At 41.7% G+C, this 25,996-nt stretch overlaps 1 protein-coding gene across 1 annotated transcript in view; it reads left to right on the top strand.

The window, feature by feature from the left end:
- LOC139411912 (adhesion G-protein coupled receptor V1-like) overlaps positions 1–25,996 on the top strand; it is a 213,606-nt gene that overhangs the window by 48,471 nt on the left and 139,139 nt on the right. Inside the window, exons 34-48 of the mRNA XM_071158667.1 lie at positions 7,350–7,480; positions 7,591–7,690; positions 7,947–8,126; positions 9,824–9,993; positions 10,298–10,385; positions 11,582–11,660; positions 12,055–12,193; positions 12,515–12,656; positions 13,567–13,832; positions 16,575–16,750; positions 16,886–17,013; positions 17,154–17,335; positions 20,654–20,800; positions 21,039–21,119; positions 21,317–21,578. Of these exons, the coding sequence (XP_071014768.1) occupies positions 7,350–7,480; positions 7,591–7,690; positions 7,947–8,126; positions 9,824–9,993; positions 10,298–10,385; positions 11,582–11,660; positions 12,055–12,193; positions 12,515–12,656; positions 13,567–13,832; positions 16,575–16,750; positions 16,886–17,013; positions 17,154–17,335; positions 20,654–20,800; positions 21,039–21,119; positions 21,317–21,578 (2,271 nt within the window). The remainder of the gene's footprint in view (positions 1–7,349; positions 7,481–7,590; positions 7,691–7,946; positions 8,127–9,823; positions 9,994–10,297; positions 10,386–11,581; positions 11,661–12,054; positions 12,194–12,514; positions 12,657–13,566; positions 13,833–16,574; positions 16,751–16,885; positions 17,014–17,153; positions 17,336–20,653; positions 20,801–21,038; positions 21,120–21,316; positions 21,579–25,996) is intronic.

Raw genomic sequence — 25,996 nt, 5'->3', positions numbered from 1 at the left:
ATCTAAGCTAGATGCCCTCAATCTCACACAGATTATCAAGGAAACCACTAGGTACAATCCTAAATCCGTAAACATGGGCACCCTCATAGATATTATCCTGACCAACTTGCCCTCCAAATACACCTCTGCTGTCTTCAATCAGGATCTCAGCGATCACTGCCTCATTGCCTGCATCCGCTATGGGTCCGCGGTCAAACGACCACCCCTCATCACTGTCAAATGCTCACTAAAACACTTCTAATCGACCTGGCCCGGGTATCCTGCAAGGATATTGACCTCATCCCGTCAGTCAAGGATGCCTGGTCGTTCTTTAAAAGTAATTTCACAGCTGCCATACGGCAACACAGTTACTATAGCTCAACACAGTTACCATAGCTCAACACCGCTACCATAGCTCAACAATGCTACCATAGCTCCACACTGCTACCATAGTTCAACACAGCTACCATAGCGCAACACCGTTACCATAGCTCAACACCGTTACCATAGCGCAACACCGTTACCATTTATTTATTTATTTTATTTTATTTATTTTACCTTTATTTAACCAGGTAGGCAAGTTGAGAACAAGTTCTCATTTACAATTGCGACCTGGCCAAGATAAAGCAAAGCAGTTCGACAGATACAACGACACAGAGTTACACATGGAGTAAAACAAACATACAGTCAATAATACAGTATAAACAAGTCTATATACAATGTGAGCAAATGAGGTGAGAAGGGAGGTAACGGCAAAAAAGGCCATGGTGGCAAGGTAAATACAATATAGCAAGTAAAACACTGGAATGGTAGTTTTGCAATGGAAGAATGTGCAAAGTAGAAATAAAAATAATGGGGTGCAAAGGAGCAAAATAAATAAATTAATTAAATACAGTTGGGAAAGAGGTAGTTGTTTGGGCTAAATTATAGGTGGGCTATGTACAGGTGCAGTAATCTGTGAGCTGCTCTGACAGTTGGTGCTTAAAGCTAGTGAGGGAGATAAGTGTTTCCAGTTTCAGAGATTTTTGTAGTTCGTTCCAGTCATTGGCAGCAGAGAACTGGAAAGAGAGGCGGCCAAAGAAAGAATTGGTTTTGGGGGTGACTAGAGAGATATACCTGCTGGAGCATGTGCTACAGGTGGGAGATGCTATGGTGACCAGCGAGCTGAGATAAGGGGGACTTTACCTAGCAGGGTCTTGTAGATGACATGGAGCCAGTGGGTTTGGCGACGAGTATGAAGCGAGGGCCAGCCAACGAGAGCGTACAGGTCGCAATGGTGGGTAGTATATGGGGCTTTGGTGACAAAACGGATTGCACTGTGATAGACTGCATCCAATTTGTTGAGTAGGGTATTGGAGGCTATTTTGTAAATGACATCGCCAAAGTCGAGGATTGGTAGGATGGTCAGTTTTACAAGGGTATGTTTGGCAGCATGAGTGAAGGATGCTTTGTTGCGAAATAGGAAGCCAATTCTAGATTTAACTTTGGATTGGAGATGTTTGATATGGGTCTGGAAGGAGAGTTTACAGTCTAACCAGACACCTAAGTATTTGTAGTTGTCCACGTATTCTAAGTCAGAGCCGTCCAGAGTAGTGATGTTGGACAGGCGGGTAGGTGCAGGTAGCGATCGGTTGAAGAGCATGCATTTAGTTTTACTTGTATTTAAGAGCAATTGGAGGCCACGGAAGGAGAGTTGTATGGCATTGAAGCTTGCCTGGAGGGTTGTTAACACAGTGTCCAAAGAAGGGCGGGAAGTATACAGAATGGTGTCGTCTGCGTAGAGGTGGATCAGAGACTCACCAGCAGCAAGAGCGACCTCATTGATGTATACAGAGAAGAGAGTCAGTCCAAGAATTGAACCCTGTGGCACCCCCATAGAGACTGCCAGAGGTCCGGACAACAGACCCTCCGATTTGACACACTGAACTCTATCAGAGAAGTAGTTGGTGAACCAGGCGAGGCAATCATTTGAGAAACCAAGGCTGTTGAGTCTGCCGATGAGGATGTGGTGATTGACAGAGTCGAAAGCCTTGGCCAGATCAATGAATACGGCTGCATACCATAGCGCAACACCGTTACCATAGCGCAACACCATTACCATTGTGCAACACCGGTACCATAGCTCAACACAGTTACCATAGCTCAACCTCATTCAACGCAGCTACCATAGATAAACACCTCTAGCATTGCTCAATACAGCTACCATAGCTCAACGCCGCTACCATAGCTCAACACAGTTGCCATAGCTCAACAAAGCTACCATACGGCAACACAGCTACCATAGCTCAACCTCATTCAACACAGCTGCCATACGGCAACACAGTTACCATAGCTCAACACTGCTACCATAGCGCAACACCGCTACCATAGCACGACACCAAACCATAGCTCGACACCGCTACCATAGCTCAACACCGCTACCATAGCTCAACACAGCTACCATTGCTCAACACAGCTACCATACAGCAACACCGCTACCATAGCTCGACACCGCTACCATAGCTCAACACAGCTACCATTGCTCAACACAGCTACCATACAGCAACACTGCTACCATAGCTCAACACTGCTACCATAGCTCAACACAGCTACCATACAGCAACACAGCTACCATAGTTTAACACTGCTACCATAGCTCCACCTCATTCAACACAGCTACCATACTGCAACACAGCTACCATAGCTCAACACAGCTACCATAGCTCAACACCGTTACCATAGCACAACACAGTTACAATAGCTAAACACGCCATAGCTCAAACTTATTCAACACACTTACCATAGGGCAACACCGCACCATTGCTCAACACTGCTACCTTAGCTCAACCTCATTCAACACAGCTACCATACAGTAACACAGCTACCATAGCTCAACACAGCTACTATAGCTCAACACAGCTACCATAGCTCAACACCACTACCATAGCTCAACACCGCTACCATACCTCAACGCCGTTACCATAGCGCAACACAGTTACAATAGTTCAACACCGCTATCATAGCTCAACACCGCTACCATAGCGCAACACCGCTACCATAGCTCAACACCGTTGCCATAGCTTAACACAGCTACCATACGGCAACACAGCTACCATAGCTCAACACAGCTACCATAGCTTAACACTGCTACCATAGCTCCACCTCATTCAACACAGCTACCATACTGCAACACAGCTACCATAGCTCAACACCGATACCATAGCTCAACACAGTTACCATTGTTCAGCACACCATAGCTCAAACTCATTCAACACATTTACCATAGGGCAACACCGCACCATAGCTCAACACTGCTACCATAGCTCAACCTCATTCAACACAGTTACCATTCGGCAACACAGTTACCATTCGGCAACACAGCTACCATAGCTCAACACCACTACCATAGCTCAACACCGCTACCATACCTCAACACCGTTACCATAGCGCAACACAGTTACAATAGTTCAACACCGCTATCATAGCTCAACACCGCTACCATAGCGCAACACCGCTACCATAGCTCAACACCGTTGCCATAGCTTAACACAGCTACCATACGGCAACACAGCTACCATAGCTCAACACAGCTACCATAGCTTAACACTGCTACCATAGCTCCACCTCATTCAACACAGCTACCATACTGCAACACAGCTACCATAGCTCAACACCGATACCATAGCTCAACACAGTTACCATTGTTCAGCACACCATAGCTCAAACTCATTCAACACATTTACCATAGGGCAACACCGCACCATAGCTCAACACTGCTACCATAGCTCAACCTCATTCAACACAGTTACCATTCGGCAACACAGTTACCATTCGGCAACACAGCTACCATAGCTTAACACTGCTACCATAGCTCAACCTCATTCAATACAGCTACCATAGCTTAACACTGCTACCATAGCTTTACACAGCTAACATAGCTTAACACAGCTACCATAGCTCAACCTCATTCAACACAGCTACCATAGCTCAACCTCATTCAACACAGCTACCATACCGCAAACACAGTTAGCATAGCTCAACACCGCTACCATACCGCAAACACAGTTAGCATAGCTCAACACCGCTACCATACCGCAAACACAGTTAGCATAGCTCAACACCGCTACCATACCGCAAACACAGTTAGCATAGCTCAACACCGCTACCATACCGCAAACACAGTTAGCATAGCTCAACACCGCTACCATACCGCAAACACAGTTAGCATAGCTCAACACCGCTACCAACCTCATTCATCACTTTGCACTCCGTGGGATTCGGAGACAACCAATGAATTAATGAAGGAATGCAGCAGGTAGTGGGAGGAACATGTGGCAATAGGTGGCTCATGTAGTTAGTTCCAGGCATAGCTCATTGGGCATGCATGACAGAGCTCTTCCACTTCTATCTGCGGCAAATCCTTACACCACTTACTGATATAATGAGTCTCTGAAGCACCTACGGTAGCTAAGGAAGGTCCTTCCAATTGCCCTCGTCAAGTCCTATATCCTGGTTTACTAATCTAAAACAGCAGACTATGGCTAACATTTGCATGATGAAATGGCAATGAGAAATAACCAGGAAGGAAACCTATATAATCAAAAGCAAGTTCCAAATACTGCCTCTCATCACATGCATCACACAGTTTACTAAAACCATGTTGAACAAGAGTCTCCTTATAATCAGTGGTGTGGAATCTACACTAAAAATAGAGTTTACCAAGCTACCAATTACTTCATACTGGAAGAAGTTAAGTTACATTAAAGCTCCTCTTAAAGTGGCAATCGGCAGTTGAAACAATAACACATCTAAGGGATAGGGCTGGAAAAGTCTAACCACTCTCAAGTTCATAAACAGAGCTATGTATGCAAGGACTGACCATGATATCCAAATTATAGTTTTAACCCTGTTTTGAGGCTATATAGTGTTGTTTACATTTACTTTGTTTACAAACATTGAAAACAAGCGTATGTTGGGTTCTGATGGGGTACAACAGTTGAACTAAGCTCATGAGGCATTTATAATTGATATTTTTCAGGAATCAATGGGCTATATGTCATTAATTAGTCTGGTTAGACTTTAAACTCTCCTTACAGACTCACATTAAGCATCTCCAATCCAAAATTAAATCTAGAATCGGCTTCCTATATCGCAACAAAGCATCCTTCACTCATGCTGCCAAACATACCCTCGTAAAACTGACCATCCTCGACTTCGGTGATGTCATCTAAAAAATAGCCTTCAACACTCTACTCAACAAACTGGATGCAGTCTATCACAGTGCCATCCGTTTTGTCACCAAAGCCCGATACACTACCCACCATTGCGACCTGTACGCTCTCGTTGGTTGGCCCTCACTTCATACGCGTCGCCAAACCCACTGGCTACAGGTTATCTACAAGTCTCTGCTAGGTAAAGCCCGGCCTTATCTCAGCTCACTGGTCACCATAGCAGCACCCACTCGTAGCACGCGCTCCAGCAGGTATATCTCACTGGTCACCCCCAAAGCCAATTCCTCCTTTGGTCGTCTTTCCTTCCAGTTCTCTGCTGCCAATGACTGGAACAAACTGCAAAAATCTCTGACGCTGGAGACTCATATCTCCCTCACTAGCTTTAAGCACCAGCTGTCAGAGCAGCCCACAGATCACTGCACCTGTACATAGCCCATCTATCTACCTACCTCATCCCCGTACAGTATTTATTTATTTATCTTGCTCCTTTGCACCCCAGTATCTCTACTTGCATTCATTTCCTGCACATCTACCATTCCAGTGTTTAATTGCTATATTGTAATTACATAGCCACCTGCTCCTTTGCAACCCAGTATCTCTACTTGCACATTCATCTTCTGCACATCTACCAATCCAGTGTTTAATTGCTATATTGTAATTACTTCACCACCATGGCCTATTTATTGCCTTTATCTCTCTTATCCTACCTCATTTGCACTCACTGTACATATACTTTTTGTTTTCTTTTGTTCTACTGTATTATTGACTATGTTTTGCTTATTCCATGTGTAACTCTGTGTTGTTGTATGTGTCGAATTGCTATGCTTTATCTTGGCCGGGTCGCAGTTACAAATGAGAACTTGTTCTCAACTAGCCTACCTGGTTAAATAAAGGTGTTCTCAACTAGCCTACCTGGTTAAATAAAGGTGTTCTCAACTAGCCTACCTGGTTAAATAAAGGTGTTCTCAACTAGCCTACCTGGTTAAATAAAGGTGAAACAAAAAATGAATAAATAACAATTCAGAAGTCGGAAAATGGAAGAAGCTACTGCAGATTGCCCACTTAAGAAACACACAGTTTACTGAACTAAAGTCACTTTGAAAAAGTAGTTCACTACAACCAAACTACTTCATCATATTCAAATCTGAAATGTCATAGACTACAAATTGCAAAAACAGATCACTCTGGAGTCAGATGTTAACAGAATGTGTAATTTAGCTATTTAACAATATTTCAAATGAAAATAAAACAGGTCTCATGAAGAAGAAAAAAATATTGCCTAATTTACTCATATTTTATTATATTTAGCTACAACACTACATGGCAACAAAGTAATTAACTACTGAAAACACTAACAAGATTTAAATTTAGTTCAACTACCACCAAGCTACTGCAAAATGTAGTTAAATTACTAGTTGAACTACATGTAGTTCACTACTCCCCAACACTGCTTATAATGCACATTGTTAAGGAAAAGTTTTAAATTAGCATGTGCTATTTTGCATGATGAAAATGTTGCTCCACATGTATTATCTTAAAAGGTGACTAACGTGTGTGTGTGTGTGTGTGTGTGTGTGTGTGTGTGTGTGTGTGTGTGTGTGTGTGTGTGTGTGTGTGTGTGTGTGTGCAGTGGTTTAAAGTGAAAATACGTAAATGTTTTTGGGGGTATCTGTACTCTACTATTTATATGTTTGACTACTTTATACTTCTACTTCACTACATTCCTAAAGAAAATATTGTACTTTTTACTCCATGCATTTTCTCTGACACCCAAAAGTACTTGTTACATTGTCGAATGCGTAGCAGGAAGGAAAATGGTCAAATTCACACTTATAAAGAGAACATCCCTGGTCATCCCTACTGCCTCTGATCTGGCGGGCTCACTAAACACAAATGCTTGGTTTGTAAATTATGTCTGAGTATTGGAGATACTTACTGATATTTTTTTTGACTCATTTTATTTGAGTCATTTTCTATTAATGTATCTTTACTTTTACTCAAGTATGACAACTGGATACTTTTTCAACCACTGTGTGTGCATGTGTTTGTGTGCGTGCCTGCGTTTGTATGTGTGTGTGTGTGCGCTTACGTGCGTCCGTTCGTACGTGTGCGTGTGCGCTTGCGTGCGTCTGTTCATCAATGTGTGTGTGTGTGTTGTAGGGGAGAGGCTGCCCCTGCTGGTGATCAGGACAGCTCCCGGGCTGGGGAACGTCACAGTAGACTGGGCCATCCAAGGACCCCGCGTTGCCAGGACCTTCACACCCACCTCAGGACTACTATTCTTCACTGGGGTAAATTAAACTGACCAAGTTGCTTCCTCTGTTTCACATGGTTTACATGCCATGCACAGTACAAGGTTTATTTGGGTGTATACAGTACGAGCATATTGTCACTCACACAGGGAACACTGAACACCACCATAGTCCTCCAGCTGCTTGAAGACTCAAAACCTGAGGAGAAGGAGCTGTACAGGGTGATCCTGTCCAATGTCCGCACATATGGTAAATCACCTTCTCTGTCCTCTTCCCGTCAAAGTACTGAACAGGCACATTTCAAAATCTTTCCTATTATGTACTTGGATCTCTGTTAATGTAACTTCTATTTAACCATTGCGAGTCAGTTAAGAACACATTTTGATCAGCAATTTAGGTTACCATAGCAAAGAGTTAAGTCTGTAAGAGCCCCTAAGGCTGGGGATGAGTTTGACTAGGGTTTGTATTGATAGTATCTGTCAGTTCTGTTCTCCTTGTCCCCCAGGTGTTCTGGTAACGGGTCACGGAGCGCTGGATGACCAGGGGCGCGAGGCAGAGGTTACCGTGGAGACCAGTGATGGGCCATTTGGGATGCTTAGCATCGCCCCGTCCTCCCTCAGACTGAACACGGAGGAGCGTGACGGCACCCTCAATGTCTTCATCAACAGAGAGTTTGGGGCTTCAGGTCAGTCTGGGACCTCAACGTCTTTATCAAAAGATAATTTTTGTCTTCAGGTCAGTCGTGGATAGGGACTTGGGACTAGTGGCGACAGTTAGTTATCCCTGACCACTTGATCTGAGGTGGAAAAATTCCAGTTCTTAATGATGGGAAAAGTTCAGACTATACTGTACATTTGATCAATTTTCTCAAAACAACATCAGACTTTTTGCCACTTAGACTGCGCTTACTCAGGCAGCCAAATTCATAAACCCAATTTTTTGCAAAAATATATCTGATTTGTCAAAAGACCAATTGGTGGCAAAATATCAGAATTGGGCTGCCTGTGTAAATGCAGTTCTGTTCACACATCCAAGTCTGCAGGTGACTGTTATCGTATTTTATGTGATCTCATTGAAAAAGTAGTAATGTACAGTACCAGTCACCTACTCAATCAAGGGTTTTTCTTTATTTTTACTATTTTCTACATTGTAGAATAATAGTGAAGACATCAAAACTATGAAATAAAACATTAAATCATGTAGTAACCAAAAAAGTGTTAAACAAATCAAAATATATTTTTGATTCTTCAAAGTACCCACCCTTTGCCGTGATGACACTCTTGCCATTCTCTCAACCAGCTATGGCTGGAATGGTTTTGCAACAGTCTTGAAGGAGTTCCCACATATGCTGAGCACTTGCTGCTTTTCCTTCACTCTGCTGTCCAACTAATCCCAAACCATCGCAATTGGGTTGAGGTCAGGTGATTGTGGAGGCTAGGTCATCTGATGCAGCACTCCATCACTCTCCTTCTTAGTCAAATAGCCCTTACACAGCCTGGAGGTGTGTTGGGTCATTGTCCTCTTGAAAAACAGATTATAGTCCCACTAAGCGCAAACCAGATGGGATGGCATATCGCTGCAGTATGCTGTGGTAGCCTGGTTAAATGTGCCTTTAATTCTAAATAAATCACTGACCGTGTCACAAGCAAAGCTCCCCCACACCATCACACCTCCTCCTCCATGCTTCACGGTGGGAACCACGCATGCTGAGAGAATCTATTCACCTACTCTGCATCTTACAAAGACACGGTGGTTGGAACCAAAATCGCAAATTTGGACTCATCAGACTAAAGGACAGATTTCCACCGGTCTAATGTCTATTACAAGGCACAACTGTTAATTGAAATGCATTCCAGGTGTCTACCTCATGAAGGGCTCCCGAGTGGTGCAGCGGTCTAAGACACTGCAGCTCAGTGCTTAAGGCGTCACTACAGACACCCTGGTTCGATTCCAGGCTGTATCACAACCGGCTGTGATTGGGAGTCCCATAGGGCGGGGCACAATTGGCCCAGCGTCGTCCGGGTTTGGCCAGTGTAGGCCGTCATTGTAAATAAGAATTTGTTCTTAACTGTTCTTAACTTAACTGACTTCCTTAGATAAATCAAGGTTACAAGCTGGTTGAGAGAATGTCAAGAGTGTGCAAAGCTGTCATTAAGGCAAAGGGTGAAAAATCTCAAATTTAACATATAATTTGGTTAACACTTTTTGGGTTTCTACATGATTCCATTTGTGTTATTTCATAGTTTTGATGTCTTCACTATTCTTCTACAATGTAGAAAATAGTACAAATAAAGAAAAAACGTGGAATGAGTAGGTGTGTCCAAACTTTTGACTGGTACTGTATGTGTTATCAGTTAAGTATTGTTGGTGTTGTGTTTCCAGGGGTAGTGAATATCAGCTATGAGACGGTCCGAGGATCCCTCCAGGACCTTTCCCAGGTGGAAGGGGGCGGGGCCCTGGCTGAACCAGGACAGGACTTCCTCTCTGTATCGGGCTCAGTGATCCTGCAGGATGGACAGATCTCTGTGGCCATCCCTGTCACCATACTGGATGTAAGACCACCACCAGGGCTGTGCTCAATGCCTTTTCAATTTAGTCAATTCATCAAGTCAACGGAAATTCCTATACCAATATTCCTCAATGCCTCTCTATGTATTTTTGGGGAATTGTAATTGTTGTTAACTTACTGAATTGAAATGGAATTTAACCCAACTCTGGCCCACCCAGGAAACTTCTCTCATTTGGCTCTGTTGGTGCTCTGGAAGGCTTGTTGATGTGTATGGATTTCATTGGAGTTTTCATACGGTATAAATGTAGGCTATATGTCATACAAATTGTATACATTTATTTTTCCAGGATGACATCCCTGAGTTGGAGGAATTTTTCCTGGTCAACGTAACGTCTGCAGTACTCATCACCACCTTGACACCTGGCCCTAAACTAGGTACGCTGGGTTTGGCCCAAATGGACAACTATGTAAATCACAAAGCATTCTAAATGTGCATTTTCCCACAGAGATCCTACAAATCACTTTTAGTTCTACATGTAATTCTATGGGTTTTCCAACTATTCCCTTGTGTGTTCTGTTGTCTGCCATAATTTTATGAATGGGTAACTTAAGAAAATGATGAGTAGACAGAATACTAAACAGACTGGAGAGACACAGGCCCATCTGCCAGCACTCAGTGGCTATGCTTCTTATGATTGATATCTCCCTTGAGGGGCCGTTTGGGTCGAGCTGAAAAACGCTGTCTGGTGAGAAATGGGACAGCCAAACCAAATGCTTTAAATGGCCCTCATGCAGCCTGTGCCCAGAGTGACTGACAGACAGACAGAGACGGACAGAGAGACGGAGAAGGACCGAGAGACGGAGACGGACAGAGAGACAGAGACGGACATAGAGACAGAGACAGACAGTGAAATAGAGACAGAGACACAGACAGAGACACAGACAGAGACACAGACAGAGACACAGACAGAGACACAGACAGAGACACAGACAGAGACACAGACAGACAGACAGACAGACAGACAGGCAGACAGACAGACAGACAGACAGACAGACAGACAGACAGCGCTACTAAGGACATTATAAATAAGTCAACACATACTCTGACTCTCAGCTGCATGTGAGAAGTGAATGTCCCTCATCTCCAGTTAACTGACAACTTCACTGAAATGATGTGCACACTTCAATGGGGCAGAGGCAGTGTGTTGTTGTGAATCTGGATGGCCAGATAGCTAGCAACAATGACAATAAGTTTTATCTTCTTCTTGATACCATGTCTTGTTTTGAGGTGTTTTGTCCTGACTAATATGGCAAAACAATCTCTAGCTAGCTAACCAACAACTGTAATGATGACAACAGGTGCTCATTGTGCAAATTAATTGTTAATTAAATGTTTTCAACAAACATTGGAGACTAAATATAGTTTACATGTTGTCAACCATCTAAGTCAACCACGTCGGTTTTGTTGCTAAACAACCAACGTTGTAGCGTTTTTCGATGCTCTGGCCCAGCTTTTCAGGTCCTAGTGTTCATGCTGAAGATAATGCTAGTTTTTGAATGGTAATAGTACTTGAACAAGACTTTAGAACATGAGGTACCCTTCCTATTGTAATGTTGCCTTTCCTCTTCAGATACACATGGTTTGGTGGCAGAAATCAGCATCGGTGCCAATGATGGAATTCGAGGTGTCATTGAATGGACCAATACTAAGTAAGTGTCTCCGCCTTACATTGTCCTTTACATTGTCAGTTGTTCCTCCTGTCTTACCTCTACAACATGTAGTCTGGTTGTAGTAGACATGCAGTCTGGTCTGGTTCTGAAAGCACTACACTCAGAAACACTCTCTACACTCTGTATAATTCCCCCTCCCACTGACACTGTTGCTTGTTTGGGAAAAGCCCACACTGCTCCCCTCCATCTGTTTTTCTGTCCCCTTTCATGACTGTCAATTAATAAATCACCCAAGTCACTAAAACACAGGGATCCTTATTCTCATTTACATGTACATTTTAGTAATTTACTGAGCCAGAGAGACTTACAATTAGTGCATTCAACCTCAGGTGGCAGACACTTCTGATGTTTGGCTGTGTGTTTTTCCTTGTAGCTTTGAGGTGAATGAGACCATGGGAATGCTGAACCTGGTGGTCTACAGGAGCTCAGGGACCTACGGAAACGTCTCGCTCTTCTTCTACACTCAGAACCTGGAAGGTCAGCTGGGTCTGGACTACAACGCCACACCATCGGTGAGGCCACGCCCCTAACACACTAAACCGCCAATCAGAGTTCTTAAATTATGTAGGGCCAGGGGTGTGCTCAGCAAGACACATTGTTTTGGAACGTTCAGATATAAAATATGCTATGTAGAACAAACATGCCTCTCTGACGTACTCTGTATTCGTGGTATTTCCATCTGCAGCGTTTGACAACATTTGGCTATTGAACATGGCCCAGGAGTTTTCCCTGACCAGGTGATCTGACCTGGGAAAACTCTGGGCCCCAACAATGAGACTAAACACATCATGCTCTATTGTGAGTTCATGCAGTGCGTTTTGTTTGCTCTTCAGATGCTCCACTTCGCTGATGGCGAGAGGCATCAGTTTGTTGAGGTGCAGATCATTGATGACGTCATCCCAGAGGGAGCTGAAAGGTTCCAGCTCATTCTGGCGAATCCATCATCTGGGCTTAGGCTGGGAGCCAATACCACAGGTAGGATGTGCTGGAAGCCTGTAGCATCATGCACATTCACTAAACCTGTTTACAGTGGTGGACAAAATACCCAATTGTCATATTTCAGTAAAAGTAAAGATACCTTAATAGTAAAAGTGAAAGTCACCCAATAAAATACTACTTGAGTAAAAGTCTAAAAGTATTTGGTTTAAATATGCTTAAGTATTAAAAGTAAATGTAATTTCTCAAATATACTTAAGTATCAAAAGTATACATGTTTTCTGCACCGACTGCACCATTTCCTTGTTGTTGTTTTTCATTTACAGATAGCCAGGGGCACACGCCAACACTCTGACACGTTATAAATGAAGCGTTTGTGTTTAGTGAGTCTGCCAGATCAAAGGCAAAAGGGATGACCAGGGATGTTCTCTTGATAAGTGCATGAATTTGACAATTTTCCTGTCCTGCTAAGCATTCAAAATGTAACGAGTACTTTTGGGTGTCAGGGAAAATGTAGGGAGTAAAAAGTACATTATTTTCTTTAGGAGTAAAGTAAAAGTTGTCAAAAATATAAATAGAATATAAATAGTAAACTACAGATAAGTCGTACTTTAAAGTATTTTTACGTAAGTACTTTACACCACTTCCTGTTTTATATTGTGTTGAAGGTACTTTTTGTAAAGTCTACGTCAGTGTTTCCCAACTCCAGTCCTCCAGTACCCCCAACAGTACACATTGCTGTTGCAGCCCAGGACAAACATACCTGATTCAACTTGTCAACTAATCATCAGGCCCTCAATGAGTTGAATCAGGTATGTTCGTCTGGGGCTACAACAACAATGTGTGCTGTTGCGGGAACTGGAGAACTGGAGTTGGGAAACAGTAGACTACGTACCTGTGGTTTCACACATGAAACATGTGCTTTCCCTTTCTCCCCTGTCGCCTATAGCAACGGTGAACATCTTGGCCAGCGACGATGGCCACGGTGTCATATCCTTCAACAGCAGCCAGCCCTTCCTGCTGAGGGAGCCTACGTCGCTGTCCGGGCTCGGGGAGAGCGTTGCCACCCTGTACGTTGTGCGTGACCCCCCCCAGGGCACCTTCGGCACCGTCACTGTCCAGTTCACCATTACACACGCCAACGGAACACTGGCCCAGGACGACCTCATACCCTGGCAGGGTTATGTGGTGCTGGAGGACGGAGTCAAGTTCAAGGTCAGTAGGATCAAAGCAAAACATTTCAGCGGCCCCTCTATTGACAGCTGAGAGAAAAACATAAATGTTTAAGTTTTAGAGCAATTCTATACATTTTGCCATGGGGCGGAGAAAATATTTAGCAATTTTACAGCTACTTTTCTGCAGTTATACACATTTTGTGGAGAGAAATGTTTTTAAAATTATATCTGAGTAAGAGTGACTAACAAAAAAAACATTTTTATTTTGTGGAAATTGTGTGGACCAACAAAAATCCGCCAGTTGCCCATCCCGGGTATAGATACAGGAGAACTGATTGAACTGTTAAACTGAATAGATTGAAGATAAATATTGAATAATTAAATGAATTGATTCAAGATATATATATTGGGTAATTAAATGAATTGATTGAAGATATATATTGGATAATTCAATGAATTGATTGAAGATATATATTGGATAATTCAATGAATTGATTGAAGATATATATTGGATAATTCAATGAATTGATTGAAGATATATATTGAATATATATATTGATATATATTGAATAATTTATTGAATGAAGATATCTATTGGATAATTGATTGAAAAGATTAAAAATATATATTGGATAATTGATTGAATAAATTGATGAAAAATATTGTATAATTGATTGAAGATATATATTGGATAATTGATAAAAGATATACAGTATAATTGATTGAAGATGTATATTGTATAATTGATTGAGCATATATATTGGATACTTGATTGAATAGATTGAAGATGTATATTGTATTATTCAATGAATTGATTGAAGATATATATTGGATAATTCAATGAATAGATTGAAGATTTATATTGGATAATTGATTGAATAAATTGAATATATATGATGGATAATTAAATTAATTGATTGAGGATATATATTGGATAGTTAAATGAATTGATAGAACATATATATTGGTTAATTAAATGAATTGATTGAAGATATATATTGGATAATTCAATCAATTGATTGAAGATACAGTGCCTTGCGAAAGTATTCGGCCCCCTTGAAATTTGCGACCTTTTGCCACATTTCAGGCTTCAAACATAAAGATATAAAACTGTATTTTTTTGTGAAGAATCAACAACAAGTGGGACACAATCATGAAGTGGAACGACATTTATTGGATATTTCAAACTTTTTTAACAAATCAAAAACTGAAAAATTGGGCGTGCAAAATTATTCAGCCCCTCTACTCTACTTTCAGTGCAGCAAACTCTCTCCAGAAGTTCAGTGAGGATCTCTGAATGATCCAATGTTGACCTAAATGACTAATGATGATAAATACAATCCACCTGTGTGTAATCAAGTCTCCGTATAAATGCACCAGCACTGTGATAGTCTCAGAGGTCCGTTAAAAGTGCAGAGAGCATCATGAAGAACAAGGAACACACCAGGCAGGTCCGATATACTGTTGTGAAGAAGTTAAAAGACGGATTTGGATACAAAAAGATTTCCCAAGCTTTAACCACTTCATGATTGTGTCCCACTTGTTGTTGATTCTTCACAAAAAAAACTGTTTTATATCTTTATGTTTAAAGCCTGAAATGTGGCAAAAGGTCGCAAAGTTCAAGGGGGCCGAATACTTTCGCAAGGCACTGTATATATTGGATAATTAAATTAATTGATTGAAGACATATATTGGAGGTTTGATTGAATAGATTGAATACATATATTGGATGATCGATTGAATGAATTGAAGAAAAATATTGGATAATTGATTGAAGATGTACAGTATATTGGATAATTGATTGAAGATATATATTGGATAATTGATTAAAGATATACAGTATATTGGATAATTGATTGTAGATATACATTGTATAATTGATTGAAGATATATGTATTGGATAATTGATTGAATAAATTGACGATATCTATTGGATAATTGATTGAAAAGATTGAAGATATATATTGAATAATTGACTGAATAAATTGAAGAAAAATATTGGATAATTGATTGAAGATATATATTGGATAATTGATTAAAGATATACAGTATATTGGATAATTGATTGTAGATATAAATTGTATAATTGATTGAAGATATATGTATTGGATAATTGATTGAATAAATTGACGATATCTATTGGATAATTGATTGAAAATGTTGAAGATATATATTGAATAATTGATTGAATAAATTGAAGAAAAATATTGGATAATTGATTGAAGATATATATTGGATAATTGATTAAAGATATACAGTATATTGGATAATTGATGGAAGATATTTATTGGATCATTGATTAAAGATATACAGTATATTGGATAATTGATGGAAGATATTTATTGGATCATTGATTAAAGATATACAGTATATTGGATAATTGATTGAAGATATATATTGTATAATTGATTGAAAAGATTGAAGATATGTATTGGATAATTGAGTTAATTGATATAAAGGCAAGAGGTGTGTTATTTGGAGAATATCAAAGGTCGTTAGGTATAGACATCTTATCTTGATGTGTTTCAGTACCTTGGAAGCACAGAGGTCAGGGAAGCTATAAAGCCCTATATTGGTTGATGATCTCTGACGTGTTGGTTGATGTTCTCTGACGTGTTGGTTGATGGTCTCTGACATGTTGGTTGATGTTCTCTGACGTGTTGGTTGATGGTCTCTGACGTGTTGGTTGATGGTCTCTGACGTGTTGGTTGATGTTCTCTGACGTGTTGGTTGATGTTCTCTGACATGTTGGTTGATGTTCTCTGACGTGTTGACGTTGTAGACTTTGGAGATCTGGGCAGTTCTGGACGCTGAGCCTGAGGTGAACGAGACATTCACAGTGACCCTGTCCAGTCCAACTGGAGGGGCGCGGCTTGGAGACATATTCTACACAGTCATCACTGTGCTGCAGAACTCCGCCCCTCTGGGCCTCTTCCGCATCGCCTCTTCCCTCAACCGGTGAGCGAACACTAGATCACACTCACACACGCACATGCACACACATGCATTCACACATACAAACATGCACGCACACACACGAACGCTCACACAGACACGCTCACACACGTCACACATGTACATCTATCTCTGCAGGACTGATAGCTCTGTGGTGGGAAAGGAGGGCGGTAGGACCGTGTTCTTGACTGTGTCCCGCATTAAAGGTCTGGAGGCAGCGGTCAGTGTGGAGTGGGAGACTCAGTCGGACACAGCTGTTGCCGTGGGTAAGATGGGCTAGGTACTTCATTTCTGCACTCAGTTAATGTCATATACCCTCAGTAGAAAATATAGTGGTAATTTCAGTTCCAGGTCTGTATTCATATGTTCACCATGATATACAGTGATTATACTAGTCAATTTTCAGAGGGGACTCTTCCAGTGATGGCAGTGTATCAGATCTTCCCAGAGACCCCCACCTCAGGCTGGTGTTCCCTGGTTGGTGGAGCGTCTCCTCTGGCCATGAGGCTAGACAGGCCCTCAACTGGAGGCTCCACCCAGACCCACGCCACTCTTTACAGGTGGCAGGGGGTGTTGGTGCCTATACAGGTAATCTAGTGATGTATCTAAACAGTATCCTATAGCCCAATTTCATATCGACCCCTAGACCCTACACCCTAAGCAGGTGGAGATCGGAGAGGATGTGGCAGCTATAAGTAATATGGTTATTGGCTAAGCAATATGCTGCATATTTACCTCTTTTAGGCTAAGCAAAAATATCCATCTTGACCCCTGATAGGCTAAGCAAAAAGCTCCGTATTGACCTCTGATAGAACTTATTGCATAGCTTATCTTGGCCTCTTATAGGCTTAGCTATAAGCTCCATCTTGGCCTCTGCTAGGCTAAACTACATAGGTACGATAGTTGAACTATATACAGTGCTTTCAGAAAGTATTCATATCCCTTGACTTTTTTTCTCACACATCTATACACAATACTCCATGACAAAGTGAAAACATATTTCTAGAAATGTTTGCAAAATGATTGAAAATGAAATACAGAAATATATAATTTACATAAGTATTCACACCCTGAGTCAAAACATGTTAGTGTCACGCCCTGTAATGAGATATCTCTGTTTTCTTTATATTTTGGTTAGGTCAGGGTGTGACTAGGGTGGGTACGCTAGTTTTTGTATTGTCTAGGTTTTTTTGTATGTCTAGGGTTTTTGTAGGTCCAGGTGATTTGTATGTCTATGGTGGCCTGATATGGTTCCCAATCAGAGGCAGCTGTTTATCGTTGTCTCTGATTGGGGATCATATTTAGGTAGCCATTTCCCTTTGGTGTTTGTGGGATCTTGTCTATGTGTAGTTGTTTGTATAGCGTCACTTTTCGTTTTGTTAGTTTGTTCAGTGTTCATTCTTTAAATAAATAAGAATGTACGCATACCACGCTGCGCCTTGGTCCGATCTTTATAACGAACGTGACAGTTAGTATAATACGTACACATTTATTTTGTTATATTCTTCAAGCTCTGTCAAGTTGGTTGTTGATCATTGCTAGACAGCCATGTTCAAGTCTTGCCATGGATTTTCAAGACGATTTAAGTCAAAACTGTAACTACCCACTCAGGAACATTCAATGTTGTCTTGGGAAGCAACTACAGCATAGATTTGGCCTCATGTTTTAGGTTAATGTCCTGCTGAAAGGTGAATTTGTCTCCCATTGTATGTTGAAAGGCAGACTGAAACAGGTTTTCCTCTAGGCTACAATTCTATACGCCATCGGAGACCACACAGCTGTAGTTTTGGCTACACGGCTGAAAATGTTTAAACTCTGCCACTATCCATCACTACAGAATAAGATCAAATCTTAGAAGTAGAATTACTAGTCTGCAGCTAGAAATGACGTACATCTAGAACGAGAATACTGACAACAGCCGACACATCTATTCTATGAGAAGTATCCATTCTAACCACCTACAACCACAAAAGACATTGTGACTTCTGGGAAAGTTAACCAGAGACTCTGATGAACTCTACAGGATGATCGAGGATTCCAACAGAGAAGACAACGAAATACGGGTGAAAATATATAAATTGTAATTTTTCTCGAATGAGCGGCCATTCATGTGCAAAGGATTAGCATTTCAATTAATATAATTATAGACTGTGTGTAGTGAATACGTTTTGTCTCTCCCGCTCTTTCTCAGTTCCCACCCCTTTCCATTTGTCTACCAGCCCGTCATATCGGCTTAGCCCACTAGGGACTTTTCTATCATTGTTAGTAACCAATATCTACTGTTTGTTTGTTTTGTATTTCTGTGATTATTTATTTATTTAGTTAGTTAGTAAATAAATAATTAAGCCAATTTGTATATTGGTGATTCATGATGGAAACTAGGGTTCGTGCAGATAACCAAGAATTTTACGATTTTTGGAATGAGACTAATGAGGTAACAATTAATAATTAATTAATAGAAGACTAATTGATAAGATGTGAAAATATCTGAAGAGTCGATTCGGGAACTAGAGATTATTTTTTTTTCCCGTGGTGCCCCCAACTTCCTAGTTAATTAAAGTTTGCATTATTAGTTTAATCACATAATAGTAATACACATAGAGAATTTATTTGATGAAATAACAGTCTTCACAATTAATGAGAGTCACAGACACGACACAGTGATGTGTTGGATTTGCCCCAAACATAACGCTTTGTATTGAGGACATAAAGTTCATTAGTTTGCCAATTTTTTTGCAGTATTACTTTAGTACCTTATTGCAAACATGATGCATGTTTTGGAGAATTTGTATTCTGTACAGGCTTCCTTCTTTTCAATTTGTCATTTAGATAGTATTGTGGAGTAACTACAATGTTGTTGACCCTCAGTTTTGTCCTATCACAGCCATTAAACTCTGTAACTTTTTAAAGTCATCATTGGCCTCATGGTGAAATTATAGAGCGGTTTGCTTCTCTCCAGCTACTGAGTTAGGAAGGATGCCAATATCATTGTAGTGCCTGAGTGTATTGAGACACCATCCAAAGTGTAATTAATAACTTTACCATGCTCAAATGGTTATTCAATATCTGCTTTTTGTTTACCAACAAGTTCCCTTCTTTATGGGGCATAGGAAAACCTCCCTGGTCTTTGTGGTTGAATCTGTGCTTGAAATTCACTGCTCGACTGAGGGACCTTACAATTATCTGTATGTGTGTGGTACAGAGATGAGGTAGTCATTCAAAAACCATATTGAATACTATTATTGCACACAGAGTGAGTCTATGCAACGTATTATGTGACTTGTTAAGCACATTTTTACTCCTGAACTTATTTATGCTTGGCATAACAAAGGTGTTGAATACTTATTGACTCAACACATTTCAGCATTTCATTTTTAATACATTTCTAAACATTTCTAAAAACATAATTCCACTTTGACATTATGGGTTATTGTGTGAAGGCCAGTGACACAAAATCTCAATTGAATACATTTTTTAATTCAGCCTGTAACACAAAACATGTTGTAAAAAGTCAAGGGATGTGAGTAGTTACTGAAGGCACTGTAGGGACAGTAGTTGAACTATGTAGGAGGCCAGAAAGATGAAGGGAAGAGGGAAGGAAGACATGAACGACTCACTCAGAACAGCTTTTAGAAAACTGCCTTGCTTTGTGTTGCATACACATATGCATCAGTCTATTTATAGTATATCATGATGCCTGATTGCACTATGGGGTGGCAGGTAGTCTAGTGGTTAAGAGTGTTGGGCCAGTAACCGAAAGGTTGCTGTTTCGAATCCCCGAGCCAACAAGGTGAAAATGTTTGTTCCCTTGAGCAAGGCACTTAACCCTAATTGATCCTGTATGTTGCTCTGGATAAGACCATCTGCTAAATGGCAAAAATACATATAATTCTCTCTTGTTTTCAGTCGGTGACGATCCAGGACCCTAGGATGTGTGTGGGTTTCTCTATGAACGGCTCATCCTATGTAGCGATCACACATGGCGCCCTCCCGGACTCCCCTGCTGTCAACCTCAGCCTGTTCAGAGTGCAACAGAACCTCAATCTAACCCTGGTGAAGCCTGTTACCTTTTGGACTTGACTGTTGTCTTTTATTCTGTGGTCCTTATGATGTGTTTTTTGCCTGCAGACATTATGTAATATCTACATAGTAATCAATTACTTACTATAAATCAATCACTCATTGGCCTTCTGTTCCTATGGTTAGTTCTCTTTTGACAGTCACTCCATGTCAGTGGCATTAAGTTCAGTAATGTATTCATTTATATTGAACATCAAACCTTTCCCCATAGGAACAATCACTGGCTGTTGAAGCTCTTGATGTTAAACACTTCTCCATTGAAAAAAGACACTACTTGATTGCCTCAAGCCAGGTGAGTTTGGGGGTTAAAATGAACTTGTCATACCTGTGAAACATACCTGTACAGTACAGGTGCTCCAGGACATGATATCCACATGCACACCACCACATTACGATTGTCATTCAAATCAAAACGGCCAATGGACTTTGACTTCACCACCTGGAGTTGATTTCGACTAGCTAGTAGCTAACTTGTCTTGTTTTTACCAGGTGTTCGTTTGGACCGGAAGTGTCTTGGCTCTCCATCAGAGCCTGGAGCTTCAGGGTGTCCTCAGCGTGTCTCCCTTCTCCCATGGGACCACCCTCTACCTGGTTGTCTGTGTGAGGAGAAAGATGGGGGACGGCTGTGTGCTGTTCCAGTGGAGTGGAGGGCACTTCCAGAACCCTAGGCCTCTGCCTGTCAGCAGCAGAGCTCAACAAGTAGAGTCTCTCAACAAAGGAGCAGACACTCTCCTTTTGGTCATCACCGAAGGTGACCTCATGTGACCTTCTCTAAAAACCACATCCTCTGTATTTGTCTTTGCAATCTCAAATCTTCTATGTTGACATTTTGCTACGGTGCCATTTTGTATTTATTAGTTATTTTCTGTGTGCTCTGAAGTGGCTTATGTGGTGCAGATATGGTGATGTGGCTTATGTGGTGCAGAGATGGTGATGTGGCTTATGTGGTGCAGAGATGGTGATGTGGCTTATGTGGTGCAGAGATGGTGATGTGGTGCAGAGATTGTGATGTGGTGCAGAGATGGTGATGTGGTGCAGAGATGGTGACGTGGCTTATGTGGTGCAGAGATGGTGATGTGGCTTATGTGGTGCAGAGATGGTGACGTGGCTTATGTGGTGCAGATATGGTGATGTGGCTTATGTGGTGCAGAGATGGTGATGTGGCTTATGTGGTGCAGAGATGGTGATGTGGCTTATGTGGTGCAGAGATGGTGATGTGGCTTATGTGGTGCAGATATGGTGATGTGGCTTATGTGGTGCAGAGATGGTGACGTGGCTTATGTGGTGCAGAGATGGTGATGTGGCTTATGTGGTGCAGAGATGGTGATGTGGCTTATGTGGTGCAGAGATGGTGACGTGGCTTATGTGGTGCAGAGATGGTGACGTGGCTTATGTGGTGCAGAGATGGTGACGTGGCTTATGTGGTGCAGAGATGGTGACGTGGCTTATGTGGTGCAGAGATGGTGACGTGGCTTATGTGGTGCAGAGATGGTGACGTGGCTTATGTGGTGCAGAGATGGTGACGTGGCTTATGTGGTGCAGAGATGGTGATGTGGCTTATGTGGTGCAGAGATGGTGGCGTGGCTTATGTGGTGCAGAGATGGTGATGTGGCTTATGTGGTGCAGAGATGGTGACGTGGCTTAGGTGGTGCAGAGATGAAGAAGTGTCTCATGTGGTGCAGAGATGGTAAGGTGCAGATATGATACTTACCAGGCATAGTTAATGTGTCCCCAATCCACTGTTGACAAAACATGGTTTGTGTGCACAGACGGGAGGGAGTAAGGCGACAAAAGTCCTTATGTATATTGGAGCATTGATAAAACACCACAGACCACAATCCAAATAAGTGAAGTAGGTAGTCTCTATGATGTGAGTTTCCCAGAAGGCTCAGTGTAGTAGGCCAATGGGAAACCACTCAGCATAGTAGGCCAATGGGAAACTGTTCAGTGTAGTATTTCTACAAACTTCAAAGTGTTTTCTATCCAATGGTACCAATTATATACTTCTGGGCCTGAGTAACAGGCAGTTTACTTTGGGCACGTCAGTCAGACAGGAAGTGGAGAAAAATAGACCCTAGCCTGAATAAGTTTTAATGTGAGTCTGGAAGGATAGTTTACAGTCTAACCAGACACCTAGGTATTTGTAGTTGTCCACATATTCTAAGTCAGAACCGTCCAGAGTAGTGATGCTAGTTGGGCAGGAGGGTGCGGGCAGCAATCGGTTGAAGAGCATGCACTTAGTTTTACTTGCATTTAACAGCAGTTGGAGGCCACGGAAGAGTGTTGTAATGCATTGAAGCTCGTTTGGATGTTTGTTAGCACAGTGTCCAAAGAAGGGCCAGATGTATACAGAATGGTGTCATCTGCGTAGAGGTGGATCAAAGAATCACCTACAGCAAGAGTGACATCATTGATATATACAGAGAAAAGAGTCGGCCCGAGAATTGTTCCCTGGGACAACACCCATAGAGACGGCCAGAGGTCCGGACAACAGGCCCTCCGATTTGACACACTGAACTCTGTCTGAGAAGTAGTTGGTGAACCAGGCGAGGCAGTCATTAGAGAAGCCAAGGCTATTGAGTCTGCCAATAAGAATGCAGTGATTGACGGTGAGTCGAAAGCCTTGGCCAGGCCGATGAAGACGGCTGCACAGTACTGTCTTTTATCGATGGCAGTTATAATATCGTTTAGGACCTTGAGCGTGGTTGAGGTGCATCCATGACCAGCTCTGAAACCAGATTGCATAGTGGAGAAGGTACGGTGGGATTCGAAATGTTCAGTGATCTGTTTGTTCACTTGGCTTTCATCAGCATCTGAGCAGCTAACCGATCTCTGCACACTGTACACATGGCCCATCTGAAAATAGCCCACCCAATCTACCTACCTCATCCCCATATTGTTTTTATTTACTTTTCTGCTCTTTTGCACACAAGTATTTGTACTTGCACATCACCATCTGCTCATCTATCGCTCTAGTGTTAATTTGCTAAATTGTAATTACTTCGCTACAATGGCCTATTTATTGCCTTACCTCTTCACGCCATTTGCACACACTGTACAGTGCCTTGCGAAAGTATTCGGCCCCCTTGAACTTTGCGACCTTTTGCCACATTTCAGGCTTCAAACATAAAGATATAAAACTGTATTTTTTGTGAAGAATCAACAACAAGTGGGACACAATCATGAAGTGGAACGACATTTATTGGATATTTCAAACTTTTTTAACAAATCAAAAACTGAAAAATTGGGCGTGCAAAATTATTCGGCCCCCTTAAGTTAATACTTTGTAGCGCCACCTTTTGCTGTGATTACAGCTGTAAGTCACTTGGGGTATGTCTCTATCAGTTTTGCACATCGAGAGACTGAATTTTTTTCCCATTCCTCCTTGCAAAACAGCTCGAGCTCAGTGAGGTTGGATGGAGAGCATTTGTGAACAGCAGTTTTCAGTTCTTTCCACAGATTCTCGATTGGATTCAGGTCTGGACTTTGACTTGGCCATTCTAACACCTGGATATGTTTATTTTTGAACCATTCCATTGTAGATTTTGCTTTATGTTTTGGATCATTGAAGACAAATCTCCGTCCCAGTCTCAGGTCTTTTGCAGACTCCATCAGGTTTTCTTCCAGAATGGTCCTGTATTTGGCTCCATCCATCTTCCCATCAATTTTAACCATCTTCCCTGTCCCTGCTGAAGAAAAGCAGGCCCAAACCATGATGCTGCCACCACCATGTTTGACAGTGGGGATGGTGTGTTCAGCTGTGTTGCTTTTACGCCAAACATAACGTTTTGCATTGTTGCCAAAAAGTTCAATTTTGGTTTCATCTGACCAGAGCACCTTCTTCCACATGTTTGGTGTGTCTCCCAGGTGGCTTGTGGCAAACTTTAAACAACACTTTTTATGGATATCTTTAAGAAATGGCTTTCTTCTTGCCACTCTTCCATAAAGGCCAGATTTGTGCAATATACGACTGATTGTTGTCCTATGGACAGAGTCTCCCACCTCAGCTGTAGATCTCTGCAGTTCATCCAGAGTGATCATGGGCCTCTTGGCTGCATCTCTGATCAGTCTTCTCCTTGTATGAGCTGAAAGTTTAGAGGGACGGCCAGGTCTTGGTAGATTTGCAGTGGTCTGATACTCCTCCCATTTCAATATTATTGCTTGCACAGTGCTCCTTGGGATGTTTAAAGCTTGGGAAATATTTTTGTATCCAAATCCGGCTTTAAACTTCTTCATAACAGTATCTCGAACCTGCCTGGTGTGTTCCTTGTTCTTCATGATGCTCTCTGCGCTTTTAACGGACCTCTGAGACGATCACAGTGCAGGTGCATTTATACAGAGACTTGATTACACACAGGTGGATTGTATTTATCATCATTAGTCATTTAGGTCAACATTGGATAATTCAGAGATCCTCACTGAACTTCTGGAGAGAGTTTGCTGCACTGAAAGTAGAGGGGCTGAATAATTTTGCACGCCCAATTTTTCAGTTTTTGATTTGTTAAAAAAGTTTGAAATATCCAATAAATGTCGTTCCACTTCATGATTGTGTCCCACTTGTTGTTGATTCTTCACAAAAAAATACAGTTTTATATCTTTATGTTTGAAGCCTAAAATGTGGCAAAAGGTCACAAAGTTCAAGGGGGCCGAATACTTTCGCAAGGCACTGTATATAGACTTTTTTCCCCCTATTTTTCCTATTGTGTAACTGACTGTACGCTTGTTTATTCCATGTGTATCTCTGTGTTGTTGTTTGTATCACACTACTTTGCTTTATCTTGGCCAAGTCGCAGTTGTAAACGAGAACTTGTTCTCAACTAGTTTACCTGGTTAAATAAAGGTGAAATAAAAAAATTGAAAAACTTGGCTTTCGAAGACTTTAGAAAGGCAGGGCAGGAAGGATATAGGTCTATAACAGTTTGGGTCTAGAGTGTCTCCCCCTTTGAAGAGGGGGATGACTGCGGCAGCTTTCCAATCTTTGGGGATCTCAGACGATACGAAAGGGACGCTGGACAGACTAGTAATAGGGGTTTCAACAATTTCAGAGGATAATTTTAGAAAGAGAGGGTCCAGATTGTCTAGCCCAGCTGATTTGTAGGGATCCAGATTTTACAGCTCTTTCAGAACATCAGCTGTCTGGATTTGGGTGAAGGAGAAGCGGGGGGGCTT

Source organism: Oncorhynchus clarkii, chromosome 6, assembly GCF_045791955.1.
Source record: "Oncorhynchus clarkii lewisi isolate Uvic-CL-2024 chromosome 6, UVic_Ocla_1.0, whole genome shotgun sequence".
Taxonomy (NCBI): domain Eukaryota; kingdom Metazoa; phylum Chordata; class Actinopteri; order Salmoniformes; family Salmonidae; genus Oncorhynchus; species Oncorhynchus clarkii.
Note: the sequence above shows the minus strand (reverse complement) of the source record. Positions and strands in the feature narration are given on the sequence as shown.